This window comes from Lasioglossum baleicum, chromosome 11, assembly GCF_051020765.1.
Source record: "Lasioglossum baleicum chromosome 11, iyLasBale1, whole genome shotgun sequence".
NCBI classification, from domain to species: Eukaryota; Metazoa; Arthropoda; class Insecta; order Hymenoptera; family Halictidae; genus Lasioglossum; species Lasioglossum baleicum.
This window is the reverse complement of record NC_134939.1, coordinates 11,539,019-11,566,665: the sequence shown is the minus strand read 5'-3', so window position 1 is coordinate 11,566,665 and position 27,647 is coordinate 11,539,019. Positions and strand designations below refer to the sequence as shown.

Here is a 27,647-nt window from a genome sequence, read left to right as displayed (position 1 = left end):
CGACCGTTTCTACTGATTTGTCGCGCCAAAAAATCGAACGGTTTGATTCCACGGAATTTCCTACGATTATCACTTCAACGCGCTCGACGCTGTCCCACGATTGTCACAAAATGGCCCAAAAATGAATTACTCGTACGTAGACTGCGGATCTTTATGCATTTATGACGAAATTGCTTTGGCGAAATATAAAACAGTAAAAGATTTAAAAAATTCTGCTTTTAACGCAACAAAGTCGTCAAGGGATAAAATCAATTTTTATGTTATTCCTGCGGCTCACAATCAATGCGGAACATTTTTATTTTGCATAAAGATCCGCAGTCTACTCGTACGAAAAGGAGTAACAGTCTGAAAAAGAGTTCATTCTACATTTGATCAAACATTAAAGAGAGCAATATGATCGTAGCGAAGACTTCTGCGACGCACACCTATCTGTTTCTCGCTCGGGTAAGCGAATAGCGTTTCACCTCGGAGCGTGACGGATCAGACTCATTCGCTGGCCAGCAATTGAATAAAGAAGGTTTCACTTCAATAAATTTGGAGCGTCGAGAACGGATCTACGTCTCTTAGAAAGAACAGGATAGTTGTCTTAAGGATCCTGTCCCCGAAATCCGTAGAGACTACAGAAAAATCTGTTCTTGTTTTTGCAGGTGCGATGGTTCCAGCAGCAGCATGAGAAGACACGGAAGAAGAGAGACTTCGTGCACACGTCGTCGTTCGCATTCCGCGATTATCCGACGTTTTTCGACGGGTTCGTCCCTCGTGCTAGGCAGGACACGTTCCACCGGCAGAAATATAGGGAGATACCCTTCCAGAACCTGTTCACGGATCCGCTCTTTAAGGAACAGTGGTACCTGGTAAGTGGACCCTTCGATTCTACTTCCTTCGATCCCCCAAACCAAAACGAACTACGTGACGGGACTACCGGACTCGACCGATGTGGCGGACTTAACGACACCCGATAACTGTTATAACGTATTCGGGATCTAGCTCCTGCCATTCTGTTTCCGCAGGATTTCCTCCGTGACCCCCCCGGACCCTGTCCATGTGCCGCTGATCGAATCGATCATATCCCCCATCACCCTGCGGATCCCATAGAAATCATCTCGAATTTTTTCGACAATCCGAAATCAATGGACAATTTATTACGTCCTTCGTGACCCGACTTCTGACGATTTATCTCGTGTCTCAAACGACGCTCATTGTTAGTTCGTGCCAATTTTTGTGCTGTCCTAAAATGCCTGGAATTAATTGCTTTAATTGCGTTCGAAATTTGTGACCAGTTTTGTAATATTTTAATTTTACTATTTGGTTCTCTCTTCAAGCTTCATACCGATTTTTATGGAATTATTAAAACCCAGGATGAAATCGCTGGCTCCTAGAACGATGAATATTATAATCTCATCAGGAACTTTCATGCATTTATATCAAACATGAATACGAAAAACAGCGTAAAATATGTATACGACACGATGAAATTAAATTTAATTCAATGTAATCCGATTTAAAAATTCACTTAAAGGGAATTTAATTTCATTCCTGTTCCTTATAATTGAATTTTACAAGAGATTTAAAGTAGCAAATAACGTAATCGAATTCTTGAAATTCATCATGAATACATAAAATCGACGGTCTAATCTGGACTAAATAAAATCGGCAAAGTTCGGGTACGGGGGCTAAAGAACCAGCGAAATCGTTGCTAATTATAAATAATCGGCTCGAAATTATTGTTCCACCGTCGTCCACGAGTGGCCAATTATATTCGTTTAGCGGTTGATCGCGCAATTGTTCGGTCCATCGAGTGTCAGCCCATTAAACGGCTAAATCATAGAATAACGATTCGACCAGCGATCGGGATTACGTGAAGGGGCGGTGCTTGTTCCGCGGGCCGAAATCCTGTTTGCGAATGAAAAACATCTCATTGTTAATACCGGGACCGTATATCCCGTTCCCGCCGTTAATTCCAGAAACGACAAGAGCAGCGATCGCCCGTTGTCTATACCCGAAAACGATCGTTCGAGGCGACGTGCAGAGAATTATGAACAGCACGAAAAAGGACGGCCTCTGCCGTTTCGATTTCTCGCGCTCGTATCGACACCGGACCGACAAAATTCTTCTTAACCGAATGTAGTCGGTCGTACAATAAATTCCTGCCGATTTTTCTCCGGTGAAATTAAATTCTCCCGACCGACCATAAATACTCGAAACCTCCTCGGGAGATTTCAGACACGTGCACATTTTGATCAGACCTTCATATACAACGATAACAATTCTTCATTGTAAGTACGCTCGCTCGATGTTTGCAATGTCCTAATTATTTATAATACGTACTCTAAGAAATCAATTTGTTCAATTCAAACATTCTTCGATAATGCACCTGCTTTTAATGACCGATCTTTAATATATGAAATGAAGATCGGTTCATTAAAAACAGGTGCATTATCGAAGAATGTTGAGGGAAGAAGAAGGATGAAGGATTGCGATTTTCCGAAAATGTGTTCTCGAAGAAACACAACGGCTGTGTTGGAATAACGTGTTCTTCTTATCGCGTAGCCCCAATTTGAATTTATAGAATAAACATTCGATTATATTTCTTAGCTGGTCTTCGTACATTTGGGAAAACTTCTTTGATTGCAAATTATGCTTCGGAATTATGCTCTACAGTTGTACGATCTCGTATTATCATAGACATAACGAGAACGTAATTCATTTCAGATATTAAATGAAAACCTATCTGGTAGCCAATTTCCTGCATTTCTTGCATTCAAAGAAGTTTTCCCAAATGTACGAAGACCAGCTGAGAAATATAATCGAATGTTTACTCTATAAATTCAAATTGCGACTACGCGATAAGAAGAACACGTTATCCCAACATAGCCATTGTATTTCTTCGAGCACACATTTCTGACACTGTTTTACTGACATGTTTATACTCATCCCACACACAGACATTTAATATTATTACATCGTTATTACAACGTTTCAAGACTTGAAAGAACTGACTGATATTTATGCACACTAATTAGGGGGTTAATTAATTTCGCGTACCGCAAACACAATATTTCATTCCCGATGGTATGAGAGAATTACAAAATTAGTTCCATTTGTTCCGCGCTGCGTACAATTTCCTAAATCGGCACCCATTATAATTTGGGAGGGCACGGTTCAATGGCATTTCTGAAGAGTTGTACCAATGGGTCGTGTTACAATGACCTGCGGACAGCTATTGTGTTTGAGTGCATCGTAGAGTCGTGCTGCAATCCCGTTGTGCGTGCCTCGATGGTATTAAACAATTTCTATTTTGTATCTGAAACTTCCGTTCACTGTTCAAGGATTTTTCTTTTGTACAAACCTGCGTCTAAGCTGCATAGAATCTTGAATTTATTTAGTCTTTCTCCAATGATTGGAGAACAATTATGATTTGAACTTTTCAACTCGGTAATTGTTCAATTATACGCATTTACTAGTCAATGTACTTTAGAAGAAAATATTAGAGAGAAAAGTTGTACTGTTGGAAGGGGCAAATACGGTATAAAAAATGTTCTAATTGTTGATGTTTTCAATGATTTTTCGATGATTTTTAAATGGGACCATATATTGGGTTGTGTAATAAATTCTCGCGTTTTTTGTATTTTATTTTTTTCCCACAATTTTGTGTTTTGTTAGGTAAAGTATATATGTATATGCATTCGCAAGTCTTTTTCTTGCTCTACAAACCTATCTGCTTCAATTTTTCGAATTAATTCATTTTAATAGTGAAGATGGTTAGCGATGGTAAGTGATAGACCATCGCTAACCATCTTCACTCCATGGGCTTTACTCAAAAACTTGGAGCTTGAGTACCACACACTTGAGCGAGATGTCGAGCAGATGTCGAAAATGAATTTTTCTGCCTCCTGGAACTTCCATTGGAAAAGCCTGAAAATTGATTAAAATTAATTCATTCGTGAATGCATATTATATACTTTACTTAACAAAAAACAAAATTGCGGGAAAAAATAAAATACGAAAAACGCGGGAATTTATTGCACAACAAAGTTTAAACTTCATAATGTTGTAGCTGATATCAGGACGAGTTCAATGACGTGATACACTATGACCTTGAAGTAGAAAGTTCATGAAAAAGCAAGGACAACTTCATTTTATTTGGATTAAACTAAATGAAAAGTTGATAACTGGACTGCGAATTTTTATGCAATATAAAAATTGTCTGTTACGATCTCTTCGAGATAGAAATGCGGGTATGGAGATATTGTGGGAAGCGGTAACGGTTAGGGAGAGGATTGTGGGTCACGGTTGTTGAGCTCTGCGATTGTGTGTTGCAGAACGGCGGCGCGAAGGATGGCTACGACATGAATCTTGACCCGGCATGGCAGAAGGGTTACACGGGCAAGGGTGTTGTTGTGTCGATCCTGGACGACGGCATACAAACGAATCATCCTGATCTGGCACTGAATTACGACCACCAAGCCAGCTGGGATATCAACGACAACGACAACGACCCGATGCCAAGGGACAACGGCGACAACAAGCACGGGACCCGATGCGCCGGCGAGGTCGCCGCAGTTGCTTTCAACCAATACTGCGGTGTCGGCGTCGCGTACAACGCCAGCATCGGCGGTAAGAAATTGCGATTTTTCGACCGACCAGGAACCTACATAGTAGTCGACGCCACGCCACGGAACAAACGAGGAGACGGTGACTTCGGGATACCTCATAAATAATGGTACCCGGCATCGCGCAACCGTGTACTCTCTCTCTCTCTCTCTTTCGTACATACTCCTCTACTCGGTGAAATGAGAACGCGACTCCAACAAATTACACGTTAGTCAGATACACGGTGCTCTTTATTAGCCGCGACTTTTCGTTATCCGACGATATGAGTTACCGTATCCCTACGTGTGCCGTTTTACTAATTCCTGGATCGAGACCTTTTCTCACTTTGACCCTTTATCCCTGTTGGTTAGGAACAGGCCACCCTCCTTTCAAATTTTCTCATCACAAATTGAGCCCATTCTACCAGTGTCATCATAACTTCACTGGGTGTCTGGAAGAAGGGTCTATGTCAGGTTTTTAAAATTTTATAGGAGTATATTTGAACTCACACGTGAATTGCAATGATAAAAACCAGGTTTTTGAAGAAGATTTTTTTAACGGTTTGTTTTATTATATGTTGAAGCAAAATAGGTTCCTAATTGCGCTCCTGTAAAATAAAGAAATCTGATATAGGCCCTTCTTAATAACTATAGCAGTTGAAGAAGCGACGTAAAATAAAATAATAAAAAAGACCCTTCTTCCAGACACCCATTCAATTATAGTTATTCTTCCTTGTCTGACCAATAAGCCTTCATTCCACTTGTTGAGGAACACTTTAAGCCTATTCGAGTTGTCCGAACAGAAATTGTGGACCATTTCTTTCTAATGAAAGCAGTAAATCTACTTGTCTGATCAACTAGCACCTGCTCGTTTCACTTGCCAGACCATGCGTTGACTTGCAAAATACACTAACAATGGTGAAAGGTAAAAAATAAATAGATTCTATTTTTATGGCCATACGCCGAAGCTATTCGACTCGTCTGGCCACGGACCAACCCCATTCTTTGTGTATGACTAACGATCACCATGTTATTGCACTTTCCTGACTGTAAATCGTGTTCATTCCACTTGTCTGGCCACAGATTGTCATTCTTCCACTTGTCTGATTATTAGACTGCGGATCTTTATGCAAAATAAAAATAGTCTGCATCGATTGCAAAAAATAGAAATCAAATTGCATTATTTGTTCCCTTAATGATTTTAATAGAGAGAGGAGAAATCGTATTGACATCATCAATTTAAAAAATTTTCCAATAATTTAGAATTTTATCTAATCAATTTTGCTATAAATGCATAATGATCCGCAATCTACTGATTATAGACCAGGCCTATTCTACCCGTATCATCATAAATTGTACTTATTCTTCCATGTCTGACCAATAAGCCTTCATTCCACTTGTTGAGGAATACTTTACGCATATCCCAGTTGTCCGAACAGAAATTGTGGACCATTTCTTTCTAATGAAAGCAGTAATCTACTTGTCTGATCAACTAGCACCTGATCGTTTCACTTGCCAGACCATGCTTTGACTTGCAAGGTACACTAACAATGGTGAAGTTTAAAAAATAAATAGATTCTATTTTTATGACCATACGCCGAAGCTATTCCACTCGTCTGGCCACGGACCAACCCCATTCTTTGTGTATGACTAACGATCACCATGTTATTGCACTTCCCTGACTGTAAATCGTGTTTATTCCACTTGTCTGGCCACAGATTGTCGTTCTTCCACTTGTCCGATCATAGACCGCACACGGTCTACTTTTCTGATCAAAGACCATTCTTCTACTCTACTTGTCTCACCATTGGATCATTCTTATTCTACTGGTTCGGTCACAGACTGTTCCTACTTCATTTGTCTGGATATGGACAAACCACATGCCATTCTTCCGACTAATGATCGACTAATTCCACTTGTCTGATTATAGACCAACCTCGTTTCACTTGTTTCATTAACAATAATCACCTTGTGGACAGTAGACCATTTGTCTGACTAGAAACCGCATCCGTTCCACTAATCCGGTCATAAACTATTCCTAATCTATTTGTCTGACCATATACCGGCCATAATCTACTTGTCTGCTGTGAGAATTTTGTTTAACAGGGCTTAAAAGTTTGTTGAGCCGTTCACCTATTTGAAAGGAATTATTTATCGAGTTTCCCAGTGAATAATTTTCATGATAGCGATATCGCAAAATTCATGAGTGTACTTTAACCATGTACAAACAGGTCAGTAAAATTTCATGCATGTGTGTCATTTATTTTCGATAAAAAAAATCCTGAAATTATGAGTGGATCTCTGACAAACGGGAAAATGATAGTCTCCTTACCGACGATACGTAAACATATCCTTGCGTAGCGTGTTCGATTTTCCGGGTTACGGCGTCATCAAAGAACACTCCGATGATTCGGAAACATTGACGATGCGTTACATCCGATTCCATAAATACCATAGCAGAGAATATTCTTCCCGCGACTTGGTTTAATCGCGTTGATGCGTCGCGGCGGTACATTTATTCAGGCCTATTAATATTATCATTATGCACCGGTTCAATCACATTAATTGCAGCTCATTACAAACCGTCATACTTTACCCTGTATGTGTGCATGCGCATTGGTCGCCGTTTAAAACCGCCTCAGGATGTTGCAATCCCATTTAATATTCACGACGAAGATAACGCAAACTGTTTCCATAAACATCCGTAAACATCCTTCAATATGACGCCGCATGAACAAATATAATTTCGTCGGTACACTACGGAGCCACGTAAATTCACAATTTCAATCGCTCGAAAAATTTACAAAAGTCTACGATCCACTCAAAAAATTTAATTCACCATTTCTACAATCGATTCTGAAATTCTACACGAATTTGCGATTCCGCGCAACAAAATTACGCAAACGGTGAATCAAATTAGCAGACCGTTTCCATCGGTATCGATTTTGGTAAACGAGAGCAGCAGGACCAAAGTATTTTCAAAAAATTACTCGTTCAATTCGACTGGCATAATTCCCACCAGCGGCAATTTCGCGGAACAATTAACAAAACAATAAAATGGATAATAAATCATTTCAAGCTCTCCACTCTCTCGATAGTACCACCATTTAAAAGCTTCGTAACATTCCGTAGTCGGTCACTAGCAAAAAGCTTCGGGAAAACGGTCAGTCTACTAATTACCGTCAATTCCGCAAGATCGATGCCTCCTGGGAGACGTTTCCAGCTTAAAAATTGATCGTGGCGCGTCCAGGTTTCCCGATTCAGGTGGGCGTCGTTCCTCCTCGGAAATTCGCCGTCGATCCCGGTGTTTAATTACTTGTCGTTACCTTAATCGCCGTCACGACGTGTCCTGACCCCGGTATTTCGTTTCGTATCCACGGGGCCGCTTCTCCTTTTTCCCCGAAACGATTATTAAAACGTCAATCATATCCCGCCGGCTCGTTATAAGTCGCCGGGGAAACTGTTCCACGGCCGGCGCACCGTGATATATCGAATTTCGATAATTTAACCGGCTCGTTTCCATTAAAATGCGTGTCAACAATCCGGCCGGTCGATTTAACACGGCTACGAATACCTGTAGCTCGGCAAAAAGAAGAAAGAAAACGACTCCCGGAGGATTGCAATTAGAAATCTCCGAGCCGCGCGACGCTTGAATGCGTGCTATTTTTCTCTAGCACTCTCTCTCTCTCTCTCCTTTTCTCTCCCGGTTCTGCGGGTGAGAGAGAGAGAGAGAGAGAGAGAGGTGTGTCGAAGGCTGCAGGAATTCCCGCGGAAGCGACGACACACAGGCAACGAGAAGGAAAGCTGTCTGACGCACATACCTTCCGTGTTCTCAGGCGTGCGAATGCTCGATGGCCCGGTAAACGACGCCGTCGAAGCCAGGGCGCTGGGATTGAATCCTGATCACATCGATATATACAGCGCTTCGTGGGGCCCCGAGGACGACGGTAAAACTGTCGATGGCCCAGGACCTCTTGCCAGGAGAGCGTTTATTTACGGTGTAACCAGCGTAAGTTACGAATCTCTGATCTAAATCGCTTCTTTCCGACCGCCCATCCATGGATCTACCTCTGGCAGAATGTACCATTTTTATGGGCACACTGGTGCACGGCAACGCGAATCCAGAACGACGGTCATAATTCGTTCCAGAACATTGAATGATTTATTCGATCGAATTCGCGAACCTCGGATTTGTTTGACTGCTGACGTCGCTGCAGACTAGTTACAAAAACTCCGACTTTGAATTACACCACGTTCTTAGCCCACGAATTAGCTAATTTTATCATTTCAAACATAATTCGTTTCGCAACATTGGTCAATTTATGCGATTTAAATAGGAAAGCTCAGATTCGTTTGATAGAAAGGTCAAAACCGATTGGTTTTAGTGTTGTAATACATTGTTCTTAAATCCTTTCGGAAGATTGTTCGAGGGAACTAGATCTCTTTGAATAATACGCGATGTTCCGATAAAATATTCCCTTAAACGGTAATGATGAATGTTCGCCTTCTCACCGGACAGGGAATAATATATTTCAACTATCTCAATTTATGCATGATATTATAAAACATTGAGGCACTCTTATTTTCTCGAGCGAAACAAATGATAATGGAAGTTGTTGGAAACTTCCTTCGCGCCAAGAGATGATCGAAGACTTCCTTCATTTGCAACTTTCTTTCCCTGCCCGTGTGCTCTGTAAATAAATGATAAAATTTGTTTTTCGCGTTGAGATATCTGAAATAGTTAAGATGCTGGCCACCGAAAATTTTGAAAAGATCGTCCGAGATACCTCTTCCCTTTTTTCTTTTTTGAATAAAATTTTTCGAAGAGAATGCTACGAGAGGAACCCCATTAGTATGATCAGCCCGAGGCGACAAAGTTATTCAGCACTGGCTCATGAATATTTTTACTTAAATAAAAAAATGATTACTTCATTCTGTTCCCTTTAAAGTTGCTAAGGGAAATTGTTTTTTACTTTCGGTTCATGAATAAATTTGAAATGATCTTTGATCTATTTCTGCCAGGGGTAGCAAGCTCCAACTTGCTAAATTAAGTTCCGTTTACAACGAAAATAATGATATTCTTCATGCTCTTTCGTAAAAGTCGTTAATAATAAAATATGAACTTTATAGTACATTCTTGGGTATAGATACCGATTCGAATCGTACATACAAAGAGTCATCAAAGCACTCGGCTTCTTTAAACGCTCCGACAACGCCAAAGCACCTAGAAATTCCGATTTCGTCAAGTATCTGCCGAAAATCAGCTCGCTGACCGCAACCCACCCCTAACACTCCATACAAACTCTTCCTCAAACTTCCAATGCACTCGATGAATCGGCAAAACGAAACTGACTTCACCTTTGAACCCGAAATCTATACATCTGACCCTCAAAGTCTGTCTGGAAGCATCCTCAAAACACAGTATCCCAAAAAATCCTAGCCAAAGCATCCTCTCTACAGAGGAAACCATCAGATCATTAAAGACATCTTACGCTAACACGGCTGAACTTTCATTCAGGGGACCAAAAACTTTTAACCTTTCTGAATGTAGTATTATACAATTCCATGAAAAAATGATGAAACTTTGAATTCGAGTGCGAGGAATCCAGGATTTAATGTGCGGGGTTCACTCGTTTAGAAGTTATACACGAGTAATAAAGTTGCTCGACTTCAAGCGTGTTTGACAGATTAAAACGCTGCCATATTGGTTTCTAGACATGGACGCTGGGTCTGGATTACATCTCGAATTCCTCTAGCCGAATTATACAATTTCACATTCAGGAAAGTTGAAAATGTTTGGTCCCCTGAGTGGGAGTTTAACCAGATTACTAAAACAAAGATATCACATCCCTTTTCGGTTCAAATTTCTTCGAGATCCATATGCCCGATTTCCAAAAATTGCTTCACTCGCATCCCTGAAACACAGAATCCCAACAAATAGCCTCGAGAGTTTCGCCATGAAACATCTAGCGTAGCTGGCGCGATCTAGAGACTTCTATAAAACCTAACTATTTCCATCTAACCTGAAAAGGGTCGCAAAGGCAAAGGGTCAATCTTCGTGTGGGCGTCGGGCAATGGTGGACGGCACACGGATTCCTGCAACTGCGACGGCTACACGAACAGCATCTTCACGCTCTCGATATCGAGCGCGACTCAGGGCGGCTACAAGCCATGGTACCTCGAGGAATGCAGCTCGACGCTGGCTTCGACGTACTCCTCGGGGACACCAGGCAACGACAAGAGCGTTGCGACGGTAGACATGGACGCGAAGCTGCGGCCAGATCATATTTGCACCGTCGAGCATACAGGTACATCGGCGTCCGCGCCGTTGGCCGCTGGGATCGTCGCGTTAGCGCTCGAGGCGAACCCGAATCTCACCTGGAGGGACATGCAGTACCTTGTGGTACGCACCTCGAGGTCAGGGCCCCTTGAGAAGGAGCCCGGCTGGATACTGAACGGTGTGAAGAGAAAGGTGTCCCACAAATTCGGTTACGGGCTGATGGACGCCGGTGCCATGGTCAGCCTCGCCGAACAGTGGATCAACGTGCCACCCCAGCACATCTGCAAGTCCGACGAGATCAACGAGGAGAGACGCATCGATCCGACCTATGGGTACACGCTCAGCGTCTATATGGACGTCACCGGCTGCGCCGGGTCCTTGAACGAGGTTCGATTCCTCGAACACGTGCAGTGCAAGGTAAGAATTGTGTTGATGCGCTCGGGGAGGGATTTCGAAAGATGCTGTAGGCTTTCGGTGCCTCTGGTTATCCGTCGCGCGTCGACTGATAACATCGCTTCCGGAAGCTCTTCGTTGATTTTAGAGATGGCTGCAACCAGTTAATGGTTTAACCCTTTCGGTACGAGTGCCGAATATATCCGGCATCCATCTGATGACCTCTGTGTTCGAGTGCCGGATTTATCCGGCAATCATCTGCGGATATATCCGGTACTAACACACACACACAATAAAAATTATTCTAATGAAAAGTCTTTCTTAATTTCTTACAAGAATTGTGAAAAATCTAGCTACAGGTATAATTGTTGTTTGATCTCAATCTTCATACAAAAGAGGACTGACCACTATGTGTGCATTTTCGGAGTGGATTAATATGGTTTTTGCTAGCTCTAAAGGGTCTTTCAATAAGAGCTATAGAACTTTGAATTGAAATAAAAAGTATGTGGTTTATTGGAGTAAACAAGAGACTTAACATGACCCCACAAGAAACAGTCTAATGGCGTCAAGTCGCAAGATCTTGGGGGCCAATTGACAGCCGCATTTCTCTTCAATAAAGCTATTTAATCATTTCAACGCGTGACACTAACAATTGAATAACGGACACGGCGGCTGTGACAATTGAAAGATCTATCGCTCTTATTGGAAGACCCTTTACATTCTAGAAATTACACTGTCCAACAAATTTCAACTTTTTTTATGTTCCCTAATTACTGTTGGGTGGTTCGTATAGTTTTTTTGCGCTGATTCCGAATCTGTCCTTAATTTTTCTCCAAGATGCACAGTTTTTAGAAACATGGCTATGAAAAAAGAACATATTTTTCAACTTTAAACAAATATTGTGATATTATTATAAAAGATGTTGAATTGTTCTTTACAGCAAAAGATTCTGTAGACTTTCCCGAATACAGTTATATACAATATTAATACATTATGATTATTTAAACATGTTTACAGCAAAAGATTCTGTGGACTTTCCCGAATACAGTGATATCCAATATTAATACATTATGATTGTTTAAACATGTGTACAGCAAAAGATTCTGTAGACTTTCCCGAATACAGTGATATCCAATATTAATACATTATGATTGTTTAAACATGTGTAAAGAACAATTCAATATCTTTTATAATAACATCACAATATTTGTTTAAAGTTGAAAAATATGTTTTTTTTCAAAGCTATGTTTCTCAGAAACTGCGTGTAGGAGAAAAATTAAGGACAGATTCGGAATCAGCGCAAAAAACTCTATAAGAACCACCCAACAGTAAGGGTGCATTTATAGTGGAGCAGCGAGGTGAGCTGTGCGGTGGAAAAAAAGAAAATACATATGTACTTTTTCATTAGTATGTATCGAAATGTTGTCACTAATGTTGGTTTCTTTTCACCGCGCCGCTATCATCGATGCTCGCAGCTCCACTATGTGTTATTCAGTATATATAGCTACTGATAGCTCTAACAGCTATTGGTAACCCGCGCTAAACATGAAGTACAGCATCCTCGAGTTGGTAACTTTTTCGCCCCATCACGGTGAAGTAAGACAAAGCCGGTTGCTACCGGTTGCTACTCAGCCCGTATTTATGAAGTATAGGTCGACGGGATGCATAATACATAATCGCCGGGCCGACCTTTTAAATTCTCGTATTACGCAGAAACATTTGCAAGTTCCGGCCATAGAAAGAATAAACCGAGGGTATCATTAAAATGTAAATTCCCCGTAAAACCGTTTTATGAATCGTAAGCTGGCGCAAAATATACGTTTTACATAAAGTGAATATAAATCTTGCCCCGTATATATATATTCATTCTTTAAAGAAATAATGTAATAATGAAAACACGGTTCGACGAGTTCGATACATTTACTCGGCTAATTATCACGTTATTGTAATTAACCCGGGCGTTATCGATCCGGGGACAGAACGTTAAAAGAGGAAGCGAACTTTAAAAGGAATAATATTATCGGGGCGACGACGGAAGTGGCTACTTGTAACGGTGTCGGATAATAGATGCTGTTCTTTGGTTGTTTGTGAAGAAAATAGCAAACATTTCTTTTCGGGAACAGGTTTCATTAAGATTCTTCCCACGAGGGAATTTGAGATTGCTGTTGACCTCGCCAATGGGGACCACGTCGACCTTGCTGTTCGAGAGGCCAAGGGATGTTCTCAGTGCTAACTTTGACGACTGGCCGTTCCTCAGCGTCCATTTCTGGGGCGAGAAGGCGGATGGCAGGTGGACCTTGCAGATCATCAACGCCGGAAACCGACACGTCAACTCTCCAGGCAAGTGCATTAAAACACCATCGACGTTCAAAATTGGAAAATGTTTGATCACTTCCTCGAGAAAAACCATCTGGAATTTTCTACCAGAAAAAGTTCAGTAAGATGCTTCAAATTTAATTTAGTAATATAATTATCAAATGCAGATGCAGTAAAAATCGTGTGCGTTGATTTCAAGTTTTCTACTGTTTTAAATTTAGCCTGCTCATTATTGTCATAAACGATTGCGAAGTTTTATGAATTTATGAACAAATTAGCTGGTCGAAATATAAAATAACAAGATCAGAAAAATCTAAAACTACGATGAACATTTTTATTTCGCATAAACATCTGCAGTCCGGTGATCAAATATTTCCTTCACACTGGCAGTAAGTGTTATCCCCGTAACAACGCCATTAAATTCGCCAACCAACCAAGTACTCGTTAACGCAATGTGTACGCCGTTACTAATCGTCGACTAATTTACACCGGAGCCTAAGCAACAGACTATAAGCCTGGGCAGGTTTGACGGCACGCTTATTAAAAGCCATAATGCTGCGACTCACAGTGCGTTCTAACAATGAAAGTAACACCTTGTCGACCCCGCCAAGCTCGCAGAATCTCACAGCAGGGTGGATTCTAGTATAATTCACACTAAGTCGCTGTAACAATCCCAGTAAACCTGATTAACAAGACCGTGTTTGTAGGTAGAGGGCGCGGAAACCACGCACAGTTCTTCTGTTAATCCGATGTTTATTTTTTCAGGAATCAGGTGCAATGCACATTCGCGTGATCCTGCTACCGTGTCTCGGGATATACTTGGCAGACTTTGATCGAGCTTAAAAATTCATGTTTCCTGAATATCTCAGATATTCGAGTGAATCGAATTTTATCAGGATTTGTTGTTTGTGGTTAATTTGGATTTTCCAGTTTCGACGACACTGTTCTTTTATTCGAACTAGACTGCGGATGTTTATGCAAAATAAACATTTTCTTCGTTAACTACACGACATAGAAACGCTGCGAAAATTTCTTCGTAACTTTAACAATTTTAGAATTGTTCTAATGTTTTTACTGTTCTAAATTACATCCATCCATTTTCGTCATAAATGAGTGAAATCCGCAGTCTAATTGTAACACATTCTATACGATGCGGAGTGTTCGAAGGATAAAATCCCAGTGAGAAATTTTAATTCGCCAGTGTCAGTTCCGCTAACTAGATTATTACAATTTCACCGGATAATTTGGATCCGCAATTCAGAAACCAACGTGCTAATCACGAAACGGATCAGATAGCTAGAGTGACAATCATCAGTCAAATGTCACGGCACCTCGGGCAACCGCATGATCGATCAAATAGTTCAATGCTGTCGTTCCGAACTCAAGATCCCGGATGCTATTAACAGCTATTAATAATCTTGCCGTTAGAACCCTCGTGATCGTTCGATATTACAATTTGACTTTTCGGTGGAGAAAAATAATAGTCGGAGGAGGAGGAGGTGGAAGGTACAGGGGGATATGTGACGGTACACCCCCAATATTAGTCTTTACGCCTGTGTACGCTCGAAAGTTCTCACCTACGGCTTTGCACACACTAGACTGTGCAAGCAACAGAAACGCGAGGCAGTCATGTTTAGATAACATGAATTAGGAGAAGGAGGATTGCCGAAGGCACGGTTAACTTAATGGTCAAAGTCGGATCCGTCGAACGCGCGTTGGCTGCCGTGCCGTTTTCGGCGAGGGAACAGCGAGCGTCAACAGACGGTGACGTCGGTGACAAGTCGAAGAACAAGTGTCTCGTGGCGGGGGGGTGTTTGTAAATATTGGGACGTCGATCCCTATTCCTGCTACGCATTATACCCGGGATTCAGATATTTATGCACCCGTTCCCACGTGCAGGCAACCCTGCTTCGAATTTAAGAAAAGTGCGCGGAACTCGCGGATCCTACGTTCACGATTTATTTCGTAATCCTTCAATCGCTAAGTCCATTTTTATTTGTTTTACTTAATCCGTGGTAAATTCTTTGATATTCCCTGCAAAAGCATTGGCAACGTCGACAAAGTGTTACAAATCCCAAACAAATCCGGACAAATCCAAAGACAAATTCGTCGAAATAAAGAAGAATGCAGGAAAGACAGTTGAGAGTTTAATTTCTGATGGTGTTCTGCGATGTGTCGTTACAGGGATCCTGAAGAAGTGGCAGCTGATCTTCTACGGAACTGCGAAGAACCCGATCCGCACACGACAGTTTAACCCGGTACACGCACAATCTTCGTTCGCCTCCGTGCATTATCCATTCCAAGTAGCTGATGCTCCATTATCGCTGGGCCATCGCGGCGACGTCGACTTCTTTCCTTCGTCTACCTTTCAGGGCTACCAGGGCCCGTACGTCGGCGCCGGTTCCAGTGTCCAGGCGTCGGTGGCAACCTTGGACGGCTCCTCGGCACCGATCCTGACCAATCGGCTTCCCGGGGACACGTCCTCGGCATTCGAGTCGCCATCATCCTCTTCGCAAGTCGGTGACGATTCGTTGGACGCTACCAAGAAGGTCTTGCACGATTGCGATCCTCAGTGCGACCCTCAGGGATGCTATGGGAAAGGGCCGATCCAGTGCATTGCTTGCAAGAACTATCGGCTTGACAAGTAAGTCAATCTTTATCCTCAGCAGGAACTGGGTATCCTTTTGTTGGTTGAGAACTTGTTTGACTGAATATCCGTTTGTTTGCGTATCAATTTGACAGTGTCTGCGTTCCCTTTCGTTATCTTTGAGCGTGCCACGCCCGACTGTTTGTTAATAGATTATTTGTCCCGCCGAGTATTTGTTTGAAAATATTTGTCAACGAAACGTTCGGGAGCGGGTAATAAAATCTGACAGAAATTCGTTCGCAAACGGTGTTTAAGCAAGCCGGAAGTGCAGGCGGATGTATTTTACAAGCGTTTTAGCACGTTTCGGTCTCCCGCGGATCAATACACACGTGCCTGTAACATTTATCCGGAAGCACACCGAGCTTCCGATTGAAATTTTGTGTATTTGGTTCGTTGGATTCTTCGATTATATTAAAAGACTGGGGGATCTCTACCTGGCTCGGTGAGCAACATTCGACCACAATCCCCAGCAGAAACGCCCGGATATTTCGCTATGAAACCGATACAAAAACGAAACATACTATCCCTGTTTGCTCGGTTCCTCTGTTAAACACGATTCGACTCGCAAACCGCATCCAAGCTCTCCGCTGCTGTTTCCTTACCGTTACTATTTTCCCAGCGACTCATTTGTCGCGGTACTGCGTTTTGCGAAATTCGATGGGAAGAAACATTACCGGAAAAACATTGAAAACCCTGCATCCGTCTCTGCTGCCATTTATTTCGTTCTCCGATGCATTTCACGGTGCATTGCACCATCTGCACATCCATCGCGAACGTTCGGCCCCGTTATTTAGAGTGATACTTTTTATGGAAAAATCGCGACAGTGAATTTTTGGGTTTTTACGCAGCCGTAAGGACGCGAACGCAATTTACGGGTTTTTTTCGCGAGCCTTGAAAATGTATTTCCCCGTAAATTGACCTATTATACAACTACATCATTCTTTTCCCGAGCTGCGGAAGCTATGAGCGATTGCAATTCTCCAAAAATTAACATTTACAAAAGCTCACACACATGTTGAACACGTTCCAAATCGAATCTGTCTCTTCACGATAAAATTTCGCGTTTTTCAAAATTAATAATCGCCCGACCACGCGGAACGCTTGAAAAATTCGTACCCCGTGATTGAAATTTTTCGATCCACAAACAAATTGTCTGCACACCGTGTCAAAGCCGCACCATCATTACAAACAGCATTCTTTACATTGTAACCCCGTTTAAATTCAAAACACAAACCCCCACCCGCATTCAATGTCGATTTGATTGTTCGCTTACAAAACGCGCCATTTTGTAACGAAACAATCGTCGACTTTGCTAGATGGTCTATCGTTTCCGCTGTGTTCCGAGCTACAAATCGCTGTGCCATAAGTGCCGTTTCATGCGACTTTTCAGTGATGAATCGCGAGGGGATACTAACAAGCGATCGTTCTGAATCGCGGGGAACATTCAGCGGATCGAAACATCTTTTCGGGATATTGAAACGGTTTAATTAAACCGCGCGGTTTAATCCGTCGTCCGTTCGGCGCCTTGTTCCGTGCGCGCGTAATAATGTGTCGGATAAATTTTTCCCGGCCGCGCTGAATGAGAAACTTGAACTGTTAATTCCGCAAGATTAAAGCAATTGCAGCAGCGCGCTCGCCCGCCCGCCCGCTGTGTACCCGCGGCAAATGGAACTCCGCTCGGCAATAGAAAATGAAGCTATTCTTTCTATCTTCACTCATTCGCCGGCCCGGGAATTGGTTGTTCCGTAATTGATTGCCCTTTAACATTCACCGTGTTAATTAAAAGCCCAAGCAGAAACGCCGCAAGGAAGTTGGCCAGCAACAATGCACGGTTCAAAATTTGCTGCGAGGAGCGATCATGAACTCTTTGATTCTAAAGAGGGTTGGATGGATACGGGTAGGGTTGCCATCCATCCGATTTTCCCCAGATGGTCCTTCTTTTTAGTGCATCCCGGAACGTCCGGGGGGATTTTCTTTAAGGGTCGGCGTTTTTCAATGTTTCTCACTCACACTTGCTCCACTATCATTAGGATCATTCTAGGATTTTATAGATGACAACCCTAGGTACGGGGAGAGTTTGGTGGGAAGTTTTGTTTAAACAAACCGTGATTACAGCACCTGCGTGAGCCGATGCCCGCCGAGGAGCTTCCCGAACCAAGGTGGAGTTTGCTGGCCGTGTCACGAGTCCTGCGAGATCTGTGCTGGAGCTGGACAAGACTCTTGCCTCTCCTGCGCACCTGCTCATCTACGTGTCACCGACCTGGCCGTTTGTCTGCAACAGTGTCCCGAAGGATATTACGAGAGTAAGCCGAGGGATTCAGATAATGGAAGCTTCTTACACGCCCTTGTATATTCTTCGCGTTTCCTTCCTCTTTGCCAGCCTCGGTTTTCCAAATTTATTTCTGAGGAAATCCACAAGTTTAACACTAAACCTCTCGCTGCCGATCACATGACCGGTTTTATATTTTTCATCTTATAATTAAGGTGGAGTGGGGTAAGTCCGCCCTAGTTTTTGCAAAGTTGGACTTTAAACTGATGTATTTTCAGTCTGGTATGTAAAAACTTAACGTTCTTGGTATTAAACTCTTGCCACAGTTATTATTGATGAATTAGTAGGACTTGCCCCGTAGACGGACCTACCCCACTCCATCTTATTGAAATTATGAAGCACATATTGTAATCAAAATTGCACGAGAACTAAATAAATAGAGCCTTGTCATTTTTGTAAGCTAAAACATTTTAATCGGTTTTGGCGCTCTAAAATTCTTTAACGTGTTTGAATAATGTTCGAAATGATCGAGATAATCTTCGCGTACTAATTTCTTGTTATTCTTCGACGTATTTTGAAAATTAACAGATTGACAGAAATTCTCCAGTGAAGTTTGTTGATCTTTTCAGACACGGAGAACAGCACCTGCGTGCCCTGCGAGGCGAACTGCGCTAGCTGCCAGGACAGGCCCGACAAGTGCACCAGTTGCGAGCATCACTTGGTTATGTACGAAAACAAGTGTTACGCTGCATGTCCCCTGTACACCTACGAGACGCAAGATTACAACTGCGCGCCCTGTCATTCGTCGTGTGAAACGTGCAACGGCACCGCCGAGAACCAATGCATCTCCTGTCGACCTGGATTGTTTTCTCTGAACGGTACGTACCCCCATGCAGACGGTAATCCTTTAGAAGAATAGACCGAGTCAATGCTCTTGCTGCTGATAGCCTCCCGTAATTTGTTTCCCCTGAAATGTCTCTTGTGCTTCTGAAACGGACGACGGGTAACATGATTTTCGTTATCGGATTAATTTTTTGAGACCCGCGAAATTATATAGAACACAGGAATCCTTCAATCGGATTTGTTCCACTTCTTCCTCGGAAAGAAAGTCTTCACTGTATCTTTGAAGTGAACGATAGTACTTATCAGATTGTGAGCACATCATGTGATTTCCAATGCTCTTATTCCCCAGTGTCCTTGAACACTATAGAATTTAAATTGAGGGTACTTTCAAGTATTAAAAGGAGTTCTGATAATAAATGTATAGAAGAATGAGAAGATTTTATTGAATTTCCAGGAACCTGTCGAGTCTCCTGTCCAGCAGGCTTCAGCGCGGACAAGAAACGTCGCGAGTGCGTGCCCTGTCCTCCGGGATGCGCTATTTGTGCAACCGCATCCTGCACGAGCTGCATCGAGGGCTGGAGCCTGAACGAGGAAGGTCTCTGCGCACCGGAACACCGTGATCGATGCGACACATCCGAGTTCTACGACAATGGACACTGCAAACCGTGCCATACCTCGTGCAAGACTTGCGCCGGCCCCACCAAAGACAACTGCATCTCCTGCCCGGGCCTGGGCAACGGGCAAAAGGGCTCGTTGCTGCTGCAGGGAAGGCGATGCGTGTACCAGTGCGACGACGGTTATTATTCCATGGTGCAGCCCTCGAGACCGGTTTGCGTACCTTGTTTACACACTTGTAAGACTTGTGTGTCCCGATTGAATTGCACCGCCTGCCAGGACGGGCTGCAGCTGCAGAGCGGCGAGTGCAGATCGTCCTGCGCTCAAGGGTAAGCCCACCGTACAATCATGTTTTTGGTAACTGCAATGTCACCATCCCCAACCCCCGAACGGTGATGGGAAATTCGCGACTGACGCTGCGACTAATCTGACGGGGGTTCTGTTCCATTTGATTGCGAAATCGCGTCCTCGTAATGGCCTCTGAACGCACGCCCTGTATCCCGGGGGAAAAAATGTTTGATTGAAGCCCGATAAAAATATTTTAATTATATCGCTTTTTGGCAAGGTTATAGCTAGACGGAAAGTTAGATGCTGACTAACCAAACTGCTTTGTACAGGTATTATAGCGATAGAGGTCAATGTGCCAAATGTTATCTATCCTGTAACACGTGTTCCGGACCCAGGCGAGACCAGTGCGTGACATGTCCTCGTGGCTGGCAGTTGGCAGCCGGGGAATGCCACCCGGAATGTCCCGAAGGATTCTTCAAATCCAACTTTGGCTGTCAGAAGTGTCACCACTATTGCCGTACTTGCAAAGGTCTAATTTACTCCTGATATTATATAATACAAGAGTAACGAAGCAACAACTGTTTGGAAAATGGAACATTTTACAGGAGAAGGACCTCTCGAATGCACTTCCTGTCCGCCACACTCGATGTTAGAAGGTGGATTGTGCATGGAGTGTTTAGGAGCACAGTACTACGATCCTCTAACACAGCTGTGCAAAAACTGTCACACGGACTGCCGAAGATGCACCGGACCGGGGAAATTCAGCTGCGCGGCATGCTCGCCGCCATTGCACCTGGATAAACTGAATAATCAGTGTGTACCCTGCTGCACCGGAAATGAGAAGGGACCGGAGGCTGAGGAGTGCTGTCTATGCGATCCGGAGACTGGTAATCTTGCTCTTCATTTCAGGGAAAATTTGTAATTCCTCGTAAACGCATCTTTGTAACTTCAATGATCATAAATTAAAAAATGTTCATTGTCCAGGTGGCGTTACAAGTATCTCTTGATTTGGTTTTTCTGCTTGTTGAACAGGTGGCTGCAGGAACAGCTCACCGGCTGGCAAAAGGAGAGTACCCGGCACGGAGTTCGCAGCCGCCGACACGTCCATTTCGGAGGTGTACGCGAATTACGAGGGGACTATCAGCAACAAAAGCGATTCGACGACGCTGCCCATCACTGCGATAGCCGTGGCCGTTTGTCTGCTGTCGGTCGCTTTGTTCGCGACCATATTCATCGCACTTCAGGTTCGTATCGATTGTCCCGTGTCTGAATTCTTGCCATGAATTCTGACTAACCCTTTTACCCCATCCACGAAATGTTCCCAGTTTTAGCATTCAAATAACTATAACTTTTTTCGACGATTGAAGTTCCGCTTCGGCTTTGACACGAACTAGCATTTTTCATCTAGCTTCATGTAAAATCCGACGAAAAATGTAAAATGTGTATTGGAAAGAAATTGTGTCTATTCATTGATACGTGGACTGCCACGTCGGTCATGGGTGACACAATTATTCGTGTACCTTTAAAAATTAATTTTGTTCATACTACGGTTGCTTGAAATTACTTTTTGATACAATCTGAATAAATGCATTTTTTTATCTTAATGAAGTGGTACATGATAGTTGCTTTTAGTGCTTCGTGGATCTAGTGTTGAACGAAATGGTACAATCGGTCGAGGGTTTATGAAACGTTCCGGGAATGATTGAACGCGGACGATCCGGGGTCGTCATCAATTGAAATAGTAACGTTCCCTCGTGTCGAGGCAATCGAACTGATCCCTGTCCGCAATGTTCTCAGGCAATGTCGAACCGAAGAGAGGCGAACAAGGGCTACACGCAGCTGGCGATGAAGGTGGAGCCGGACGACGTTGACGCGGACGACACGACGGAGCTGATGACCTAGACCCATTAATCAAGCCAGCCAATGACAGGACCTCTCGTCGAAGAGTTTGATGAAGGTCGACCAGTCCTCGATCACCAGGTCCCGATCGATGCGATGTGTTGTTTGCGTGTGGCATTAGGAAACCGTGGCGTGGCGTTCGCCGAAGAAAAGTCTCACTGAATAAAAAACTGAAGGAACAGATGAACAAAGAATCGGTCGCGCTTCCGGTCCGAAGTGGTCCGAAGAACAAAACCCAAAACAGAAAAAAAATACAGAACAAAATATACAGAATATTCGAAGAGAGAGAGAACGAGAGGAGGAGGAGGAGGAGGAGGAATTTTTGTCCGAGACGAATGAAAGTGGCGAAGAAGAAGAAGAGAAAGAAGTAAAGCAAAGGAGATGAGAACAAGGGACAAACGAATACACATACAAGATGAAATTGATTCGAAACGTGATAGTAAAGACAGTTTTCTTGGGCGAATATAGTGTGACTGTTGTTTCACTCCATATTGACAGTGCGGGGTTTAATGCGTGCGCGTTCGTGTGTGAATGAGGCAAATGAACGAGAGAGAAAGAGAGAGAAATATCTAGGTACAAGATTTTTTTAAAACGGTCAGGCGCGTCGTTGATTCTTTCGAGTGCGCATAGATAATATTGTACGAACAGTGTGTATTACCGCCGAATAACTATGCGAACGTGTACGAGTTACGAGCGAGAAGGGTAACGGACATTATAAAGTGCCTGATTTACAACGCCCTCACGGCCGCGCGCTTCCGTCTGCCCATTTTTGGTGCCTTCTATCGTGATCGCCTCGCCTAAATCACTGCCCGACACATTCACTACGAGAAAATCAATTTTAGATTCATCTTTGCTATGTCTAGTGGCAGCACCGTGCTCGTTGTCCGTTCCTGGTATCTATCAACCCTCTAAAACGGTAGCAAATGGATGTAGTCCATGATACATAGTTAGAACGTACTCCAAAACCAGCAATAAATTTCGATTTAACCCTTTATAGGACAGTGTCAGTAACGTTTAGAAAGAAATTCCAGGATGATTTGTTATAGACTGTAACGCTGCTATGATACTTGGTTGAACCGTGCATTGGCAATATTTTTGGTACATTCGTAACAATTTTGTTACGTTTTTCCAGAATATAGAACCATCTTTAATCTTCTACAACGCAATTTTGAAGTTGTGCAATTTGTTGTGATATTCGCATTTTTCAAGAATTGTTTCGCGTGATTTTATTGTTCCACCACCCCTCTATATTTAACGAATTCTATTGTTTTTATTTTGGGGTTGTTTTCAATTCTAATCGTATTATACATTCCTCGAGTCCCTTTCGCGTTAAACATAGTTTATTCACACTTGTAACAAGATTGTGTTTTAAAGGGTTAATAAAACGAAGACCTGGCTAGTAAAGGATAATGTTAACGGTATGAGAATGTTAATAAAAAGTGGGCTAAATAGACCTGACGAACATGGCAGGGTTAATAACAAAAATTTGTATACCTTGTAGGAGATGGTATTCTAAAGATCATCACCGTTTAAAATATTAAATTGAATATGAAATTCGCGTTAATGGTCGGAGGCTACCAGCCTATAAAGGGTTAAATGACAAAAGAAGGGCTTTTTGGGCCCGTCTTTGATCGTCGATCAGATTCATGGACCAGTATAATTAGGTTAACGTAATCATTAGCGAATACGTCAAAGCGGCGATTTAAAAGTTGCACTGATAGGAGGGGACGGAAATAGGAAGGCGGAAGTAGCTGAACCGGAAGCTTAAGACGAACGGGACAGTGTAGGCTAACCTGGGAACATTTTTCTCGCGCTTGAAGCAGCGAAGACGGAAAGGTGGAGAGAAATGTTTGTACAGCTTCGTTCTCGCGCAACGAACTAACTCGACAACCCTCGATGAAAAGCAAGACAGAGCGAATGTAAGAAAAGAAGAACGAGAGAAAGAGAGAGAATTGATTTGTCGATGATGCGACATACGCCGTGTATCCAGTCATTCCGTTATTTTCAGCCAGTTGACAGTGAATGTGCATTTTTATAACTGTGTTGTTGTTATTGCTGCATTGTCTATGCGTTTTGTTTTATTTAGTGAACTACGTGTTTTTCGCGTTGCTCCCGCTTCATTCATATTCGTTTGTTTAGAGAGGAAGAAGAGAGAACGAGTGAGAGACGGAGAATTAAAAATAAAAACATGAATCTATAATAGAGTTTAGAAAACGAGAAAAAAAACAAACCATGTTCGTATCGCACGAGAGTTAGAGAGATTGCGAGAGAGAGAGCGAGCGAGAGAGAGAGAGATGAGTTTACAGTGGAAAATGAAATGAATTCTAACGCGATGAACACACGAAAGCAGTCCTCGGTAAATCGGTAACTTTGAACAGCTACTGTCCGCGCCTACCGTGTGAATATTGAATTTCTCCTCGTGATTTGATATAAAGCTATTATTGTACTTTTATGATGGACGCGATTATAAATATATACATATATACATATATATCTATATACACACACTCAGGCGTTTAAATATATTCTGAGTTCGTGTTCCCGGTGAATTATCATTGCTGCGAATCTCCAACATCCCATCATCCATTTTTGAATGATCCACATACGTACCTCGACCTTTCATCTTTAAATGAAGGTAAGTAAGCACGTTTATTTAATCTGGGTGAAGTTCATTTAAATGGACCAGCTAAGGTGGTCTAATACGTTGACTATTTTTAGTTAAAAGCATAAAAGTTGCACTGTTCACCTGATTAAAATTATTAAATCAGAAAATCTCTTGAAATTTCTAGTCTGCGCCCTTTAGATTTTCAACAGGGTAGAGAATAAAGTGTTTGGCGACTCGATAGTGAAATTTGAGGTCCGTGCAGATTAATTCCGAGCAATTTGATGAAGTCGGTGATTTTTCAGGGAACGGTACCGACGGAATCGGAATGCGATAAGGATCTTGATTTATTGAATCCCGTTGAAGGGAAGACGCGACGCTTCTTTGCGTTTCCTGATGCATGAAGAAGCTGTTGAAACGGGTGAAAAATCGCGGATTATACTGCGAGCAAAGCCATGATTTATCGAGCCGCGCGCGGCGTCATGATTCACCGTCTGGTCTAGGTTTTGCCGGTATTTCGTCATCACGTCAAAATATCCAGGCGCATTAATCATTCGTCCATTTCGACGGATGACGAAGCGTCGAATTTGACACTTAAATATGCACGCGTGAGCGGTGCAGCTCCCCTCCCCCCTCCGTTTGCAACATTAATTCGACATATGTACATATATACGCGGGAAACGAATTACTTCGCCGCGACGTCGTTAGATGAATAATGGATCTTATTACTGGATGATCTACTCTGATTTTCTGAACGGATTGTTTTCGTTTATTTATTGATCGTGGCACGATGACCAACGTCCGACAATATATCGATTGACGTTCGATGGGTAATGACATGGACGCGTTGCCCATCGAACATCCATTTCGCGAACCCCGATTGACAGAAATGCCTAATAGCCAGATGTCAGGTGGTCCAGGTGTGCATTATTAAGATGCAATCACGAATTCGCACGACGTTTCGTCCGGTGCTTTTTTACACATCCCCAAAGTGGTTAAACTGACCGCGTATATCCGAGTTACATGATCTTGTGGATGTTTAAGCCTTCTTTGACACTCTACATTCATTTTGGCAACTTTTTACACACTACTCTTACTGTTTGTTTAGAAAAAATTGTGAAAAATTTGCGTACTTTCATGACTTTCATGGTTTAAACTCCTGTTTCCAATACCAAATTTTATACGATTTGTTCTGGATGCATAATAATGGTACAAAATTGAGTGTTGATACAAGTTGAATACTCTTATTATTGGCTATTGACCTCCGTACAGGGAATTTTCGCGCACGAAGCGCGATTGCAATCCGTCAAAAGATTATTAAAAATTCAGAATAGCAATTAGTGAGCTTGCTTTGGAAGCCGTATTAATATTTATAGCATTCATAAACGTTCTAGGAATACGGTTATTCCTGTTTACAGACAATGGGTACACATCTTTGGAATAAATGCAAGCATAGTGAACGGATTCGACACAGTACAGTACAGAGAAAGAGAGTGAGAGAGAGAGAGAGGAAAGGCATTGCCAAGAAGACAAGGAAGCGGCGACGGCTTATGGGATCAAAGCAAGGATTATTGAGCTTCCTAAAGGCTTTATATAGCTCGAATAACTTAGTAAATAGAGCATTGCTGGCCCACGGTAATCGTTCTCACGAAATTGCTCGCGATTCCGCCATTTTTCGCCCATTAAATAAGAATAAATCACTCTTCGCAAGATGTCTGCGTTTTTACGGAACAATGTGATGCTCATTGCAAGGTTCTACAACTTTCTTCTTGATTTAATAAAAACTGTAAAACAATTTTCGTTGTTCACCTAAAAGATGCTCGTCTGTTCAACTTTGCAATGAAATCAACTCACGTACAGGTTGTATAAAAAGTAATGATCATCCATCGTAGGGGTGAAAATACACATTACCATTACTATTTATACACCCTTACATACGTGTCTTCTACATTAACTCAACAGATTTAAAATACATAGTATAATGAAAAGGGTAAAGTCTCCTATAAGTTATCTCATAAACGAAACAAATTATCAAAACATTTCCGGTTCTCTAACCGATAAATACTCATCATCCAGCTTTCTTATTTTATATTCTACAATGAAATAAATCGGTGGGTTGTTTAACTGTATTATCCATTTAACCATGTACGTTATTTTATCGAGGGTAGTGCCGTTAAAATAATTGAAATAACAGTTTGGGAATAAAAGTGTAGCAATAATGTAAAGCATCGTCGTGGAAGGATTAAAAGGAAATCAGGACAAAGTCCCATGGAAATAATGGAAACGAATGGCGTCGGTTCCGAATAAATGCCGTTAAAGAAGCCATAGCACACGTTACAGCCGACGATCGACGTCGAGAGGGGGCCGTGATATACGCAGCGTCGATATGCCGATCGAGATAACGGGTTTGCCGATAAATTCGGCAACGATAATTCGCGTACCCCTACTTTTATCAGGCTGGGTGTCGTGGCGTAAGCGGATATCGTAAATTCGTGAAGGCAAATCCCCCTTGCCCTGCGCGTGTGCAACGGTTTTATCGCCGTATCACTTTAATTATACCAGCCACAACTATTCCGGCGTCGATCTTTCCCGATTTTCATGGGATCAACCGATCGGAACGGACACGTGACGGTGATGCAACCGGAAAATCCATCATTTCAACCGTCGAAATAGAAATCAAAATGGAAAATCTTCCGAACTTACCTTTAGACATCAGTAAATTAAAAATTGTGGATCTTTGGAGTTCATTGTAAAAATTAGCCTCGGCTAATAGAATTAAAATATCAAATTTTTAGATAAATTCAGTTATTAGTGAAAAAACCATAGTATATTTCCCATAAAATATCCGTTACCATTTTCCACCATTTTTGCCACCCCTCAGAGAATGACAAACTCATCTTCGA

At 42.4% G+C, this 27,647-nt stretch overlaps 1 protein-coding gene across 2 annotated transcripts in view; it reads left to right on the top strand.

Moving 5' to 3' along the window:
• Positions 1-24,682, top strand: part of Fur2 (furin-like protease 2) — a 404,965-nt gene extending 380,283 nt beyond the window's left edge. The window contains exons 4-17 of one of the 2 annotated variants that reach the window (XM_076433068.1): positions 648-854; positions 4,323-4,617; positions 8,429-8,601; positions 10,624-11,289; positions 13,389-13,605; positions 15,766-15,839; positions 15,954-16,225; positions 18,344-18,531; positions 19,127-19,375; positions 19,795-20,284; positions 20,573-20,772; positions 20,849-21,130; positions 21,276-21,487; positions 22,041-24,682. In XM_076433068.1, coding sequence (XP_076289183.1) covers positions 648-854; positions 4,323-4,617; positions 8,429-8,601; positions 10,624-11,289; positions 13,389-13,605; positions 15,766-15,839; positions 15,954-16,225; positions 18,344-18,531; positions 19,127-19,375; positions 19,795-20,284; positions 20,573-20,772; positions 20,849-21,130; positions 21,276-21,487; positions 22,041-22,145 — 3,630 coding nt within the window. In that variant the 3' untranslated portion in view covers positions 22,146-24,682. Of the gene's footprint in view, positions 1-647; positions 855-4,322; positions 4,618-8,428; positions 8,602-10,623; positions 11,290-13,388; positions 13,606-15,765; positions 16,226-18,343; positions 18,532-19,126; positions 19,376-19,794; positions 20,285-20,572; positions 20,773-20,848; positions 21,131-21,275; positions 21,488-22,040 lie in introns of both variants that reach the window. The other variant, XM_076433067.1, reaches the window with a different exon arrangement.
• The last annotated feature ends 2,965 nt before the right edge of the window (positions 24,683-27,647 follow it).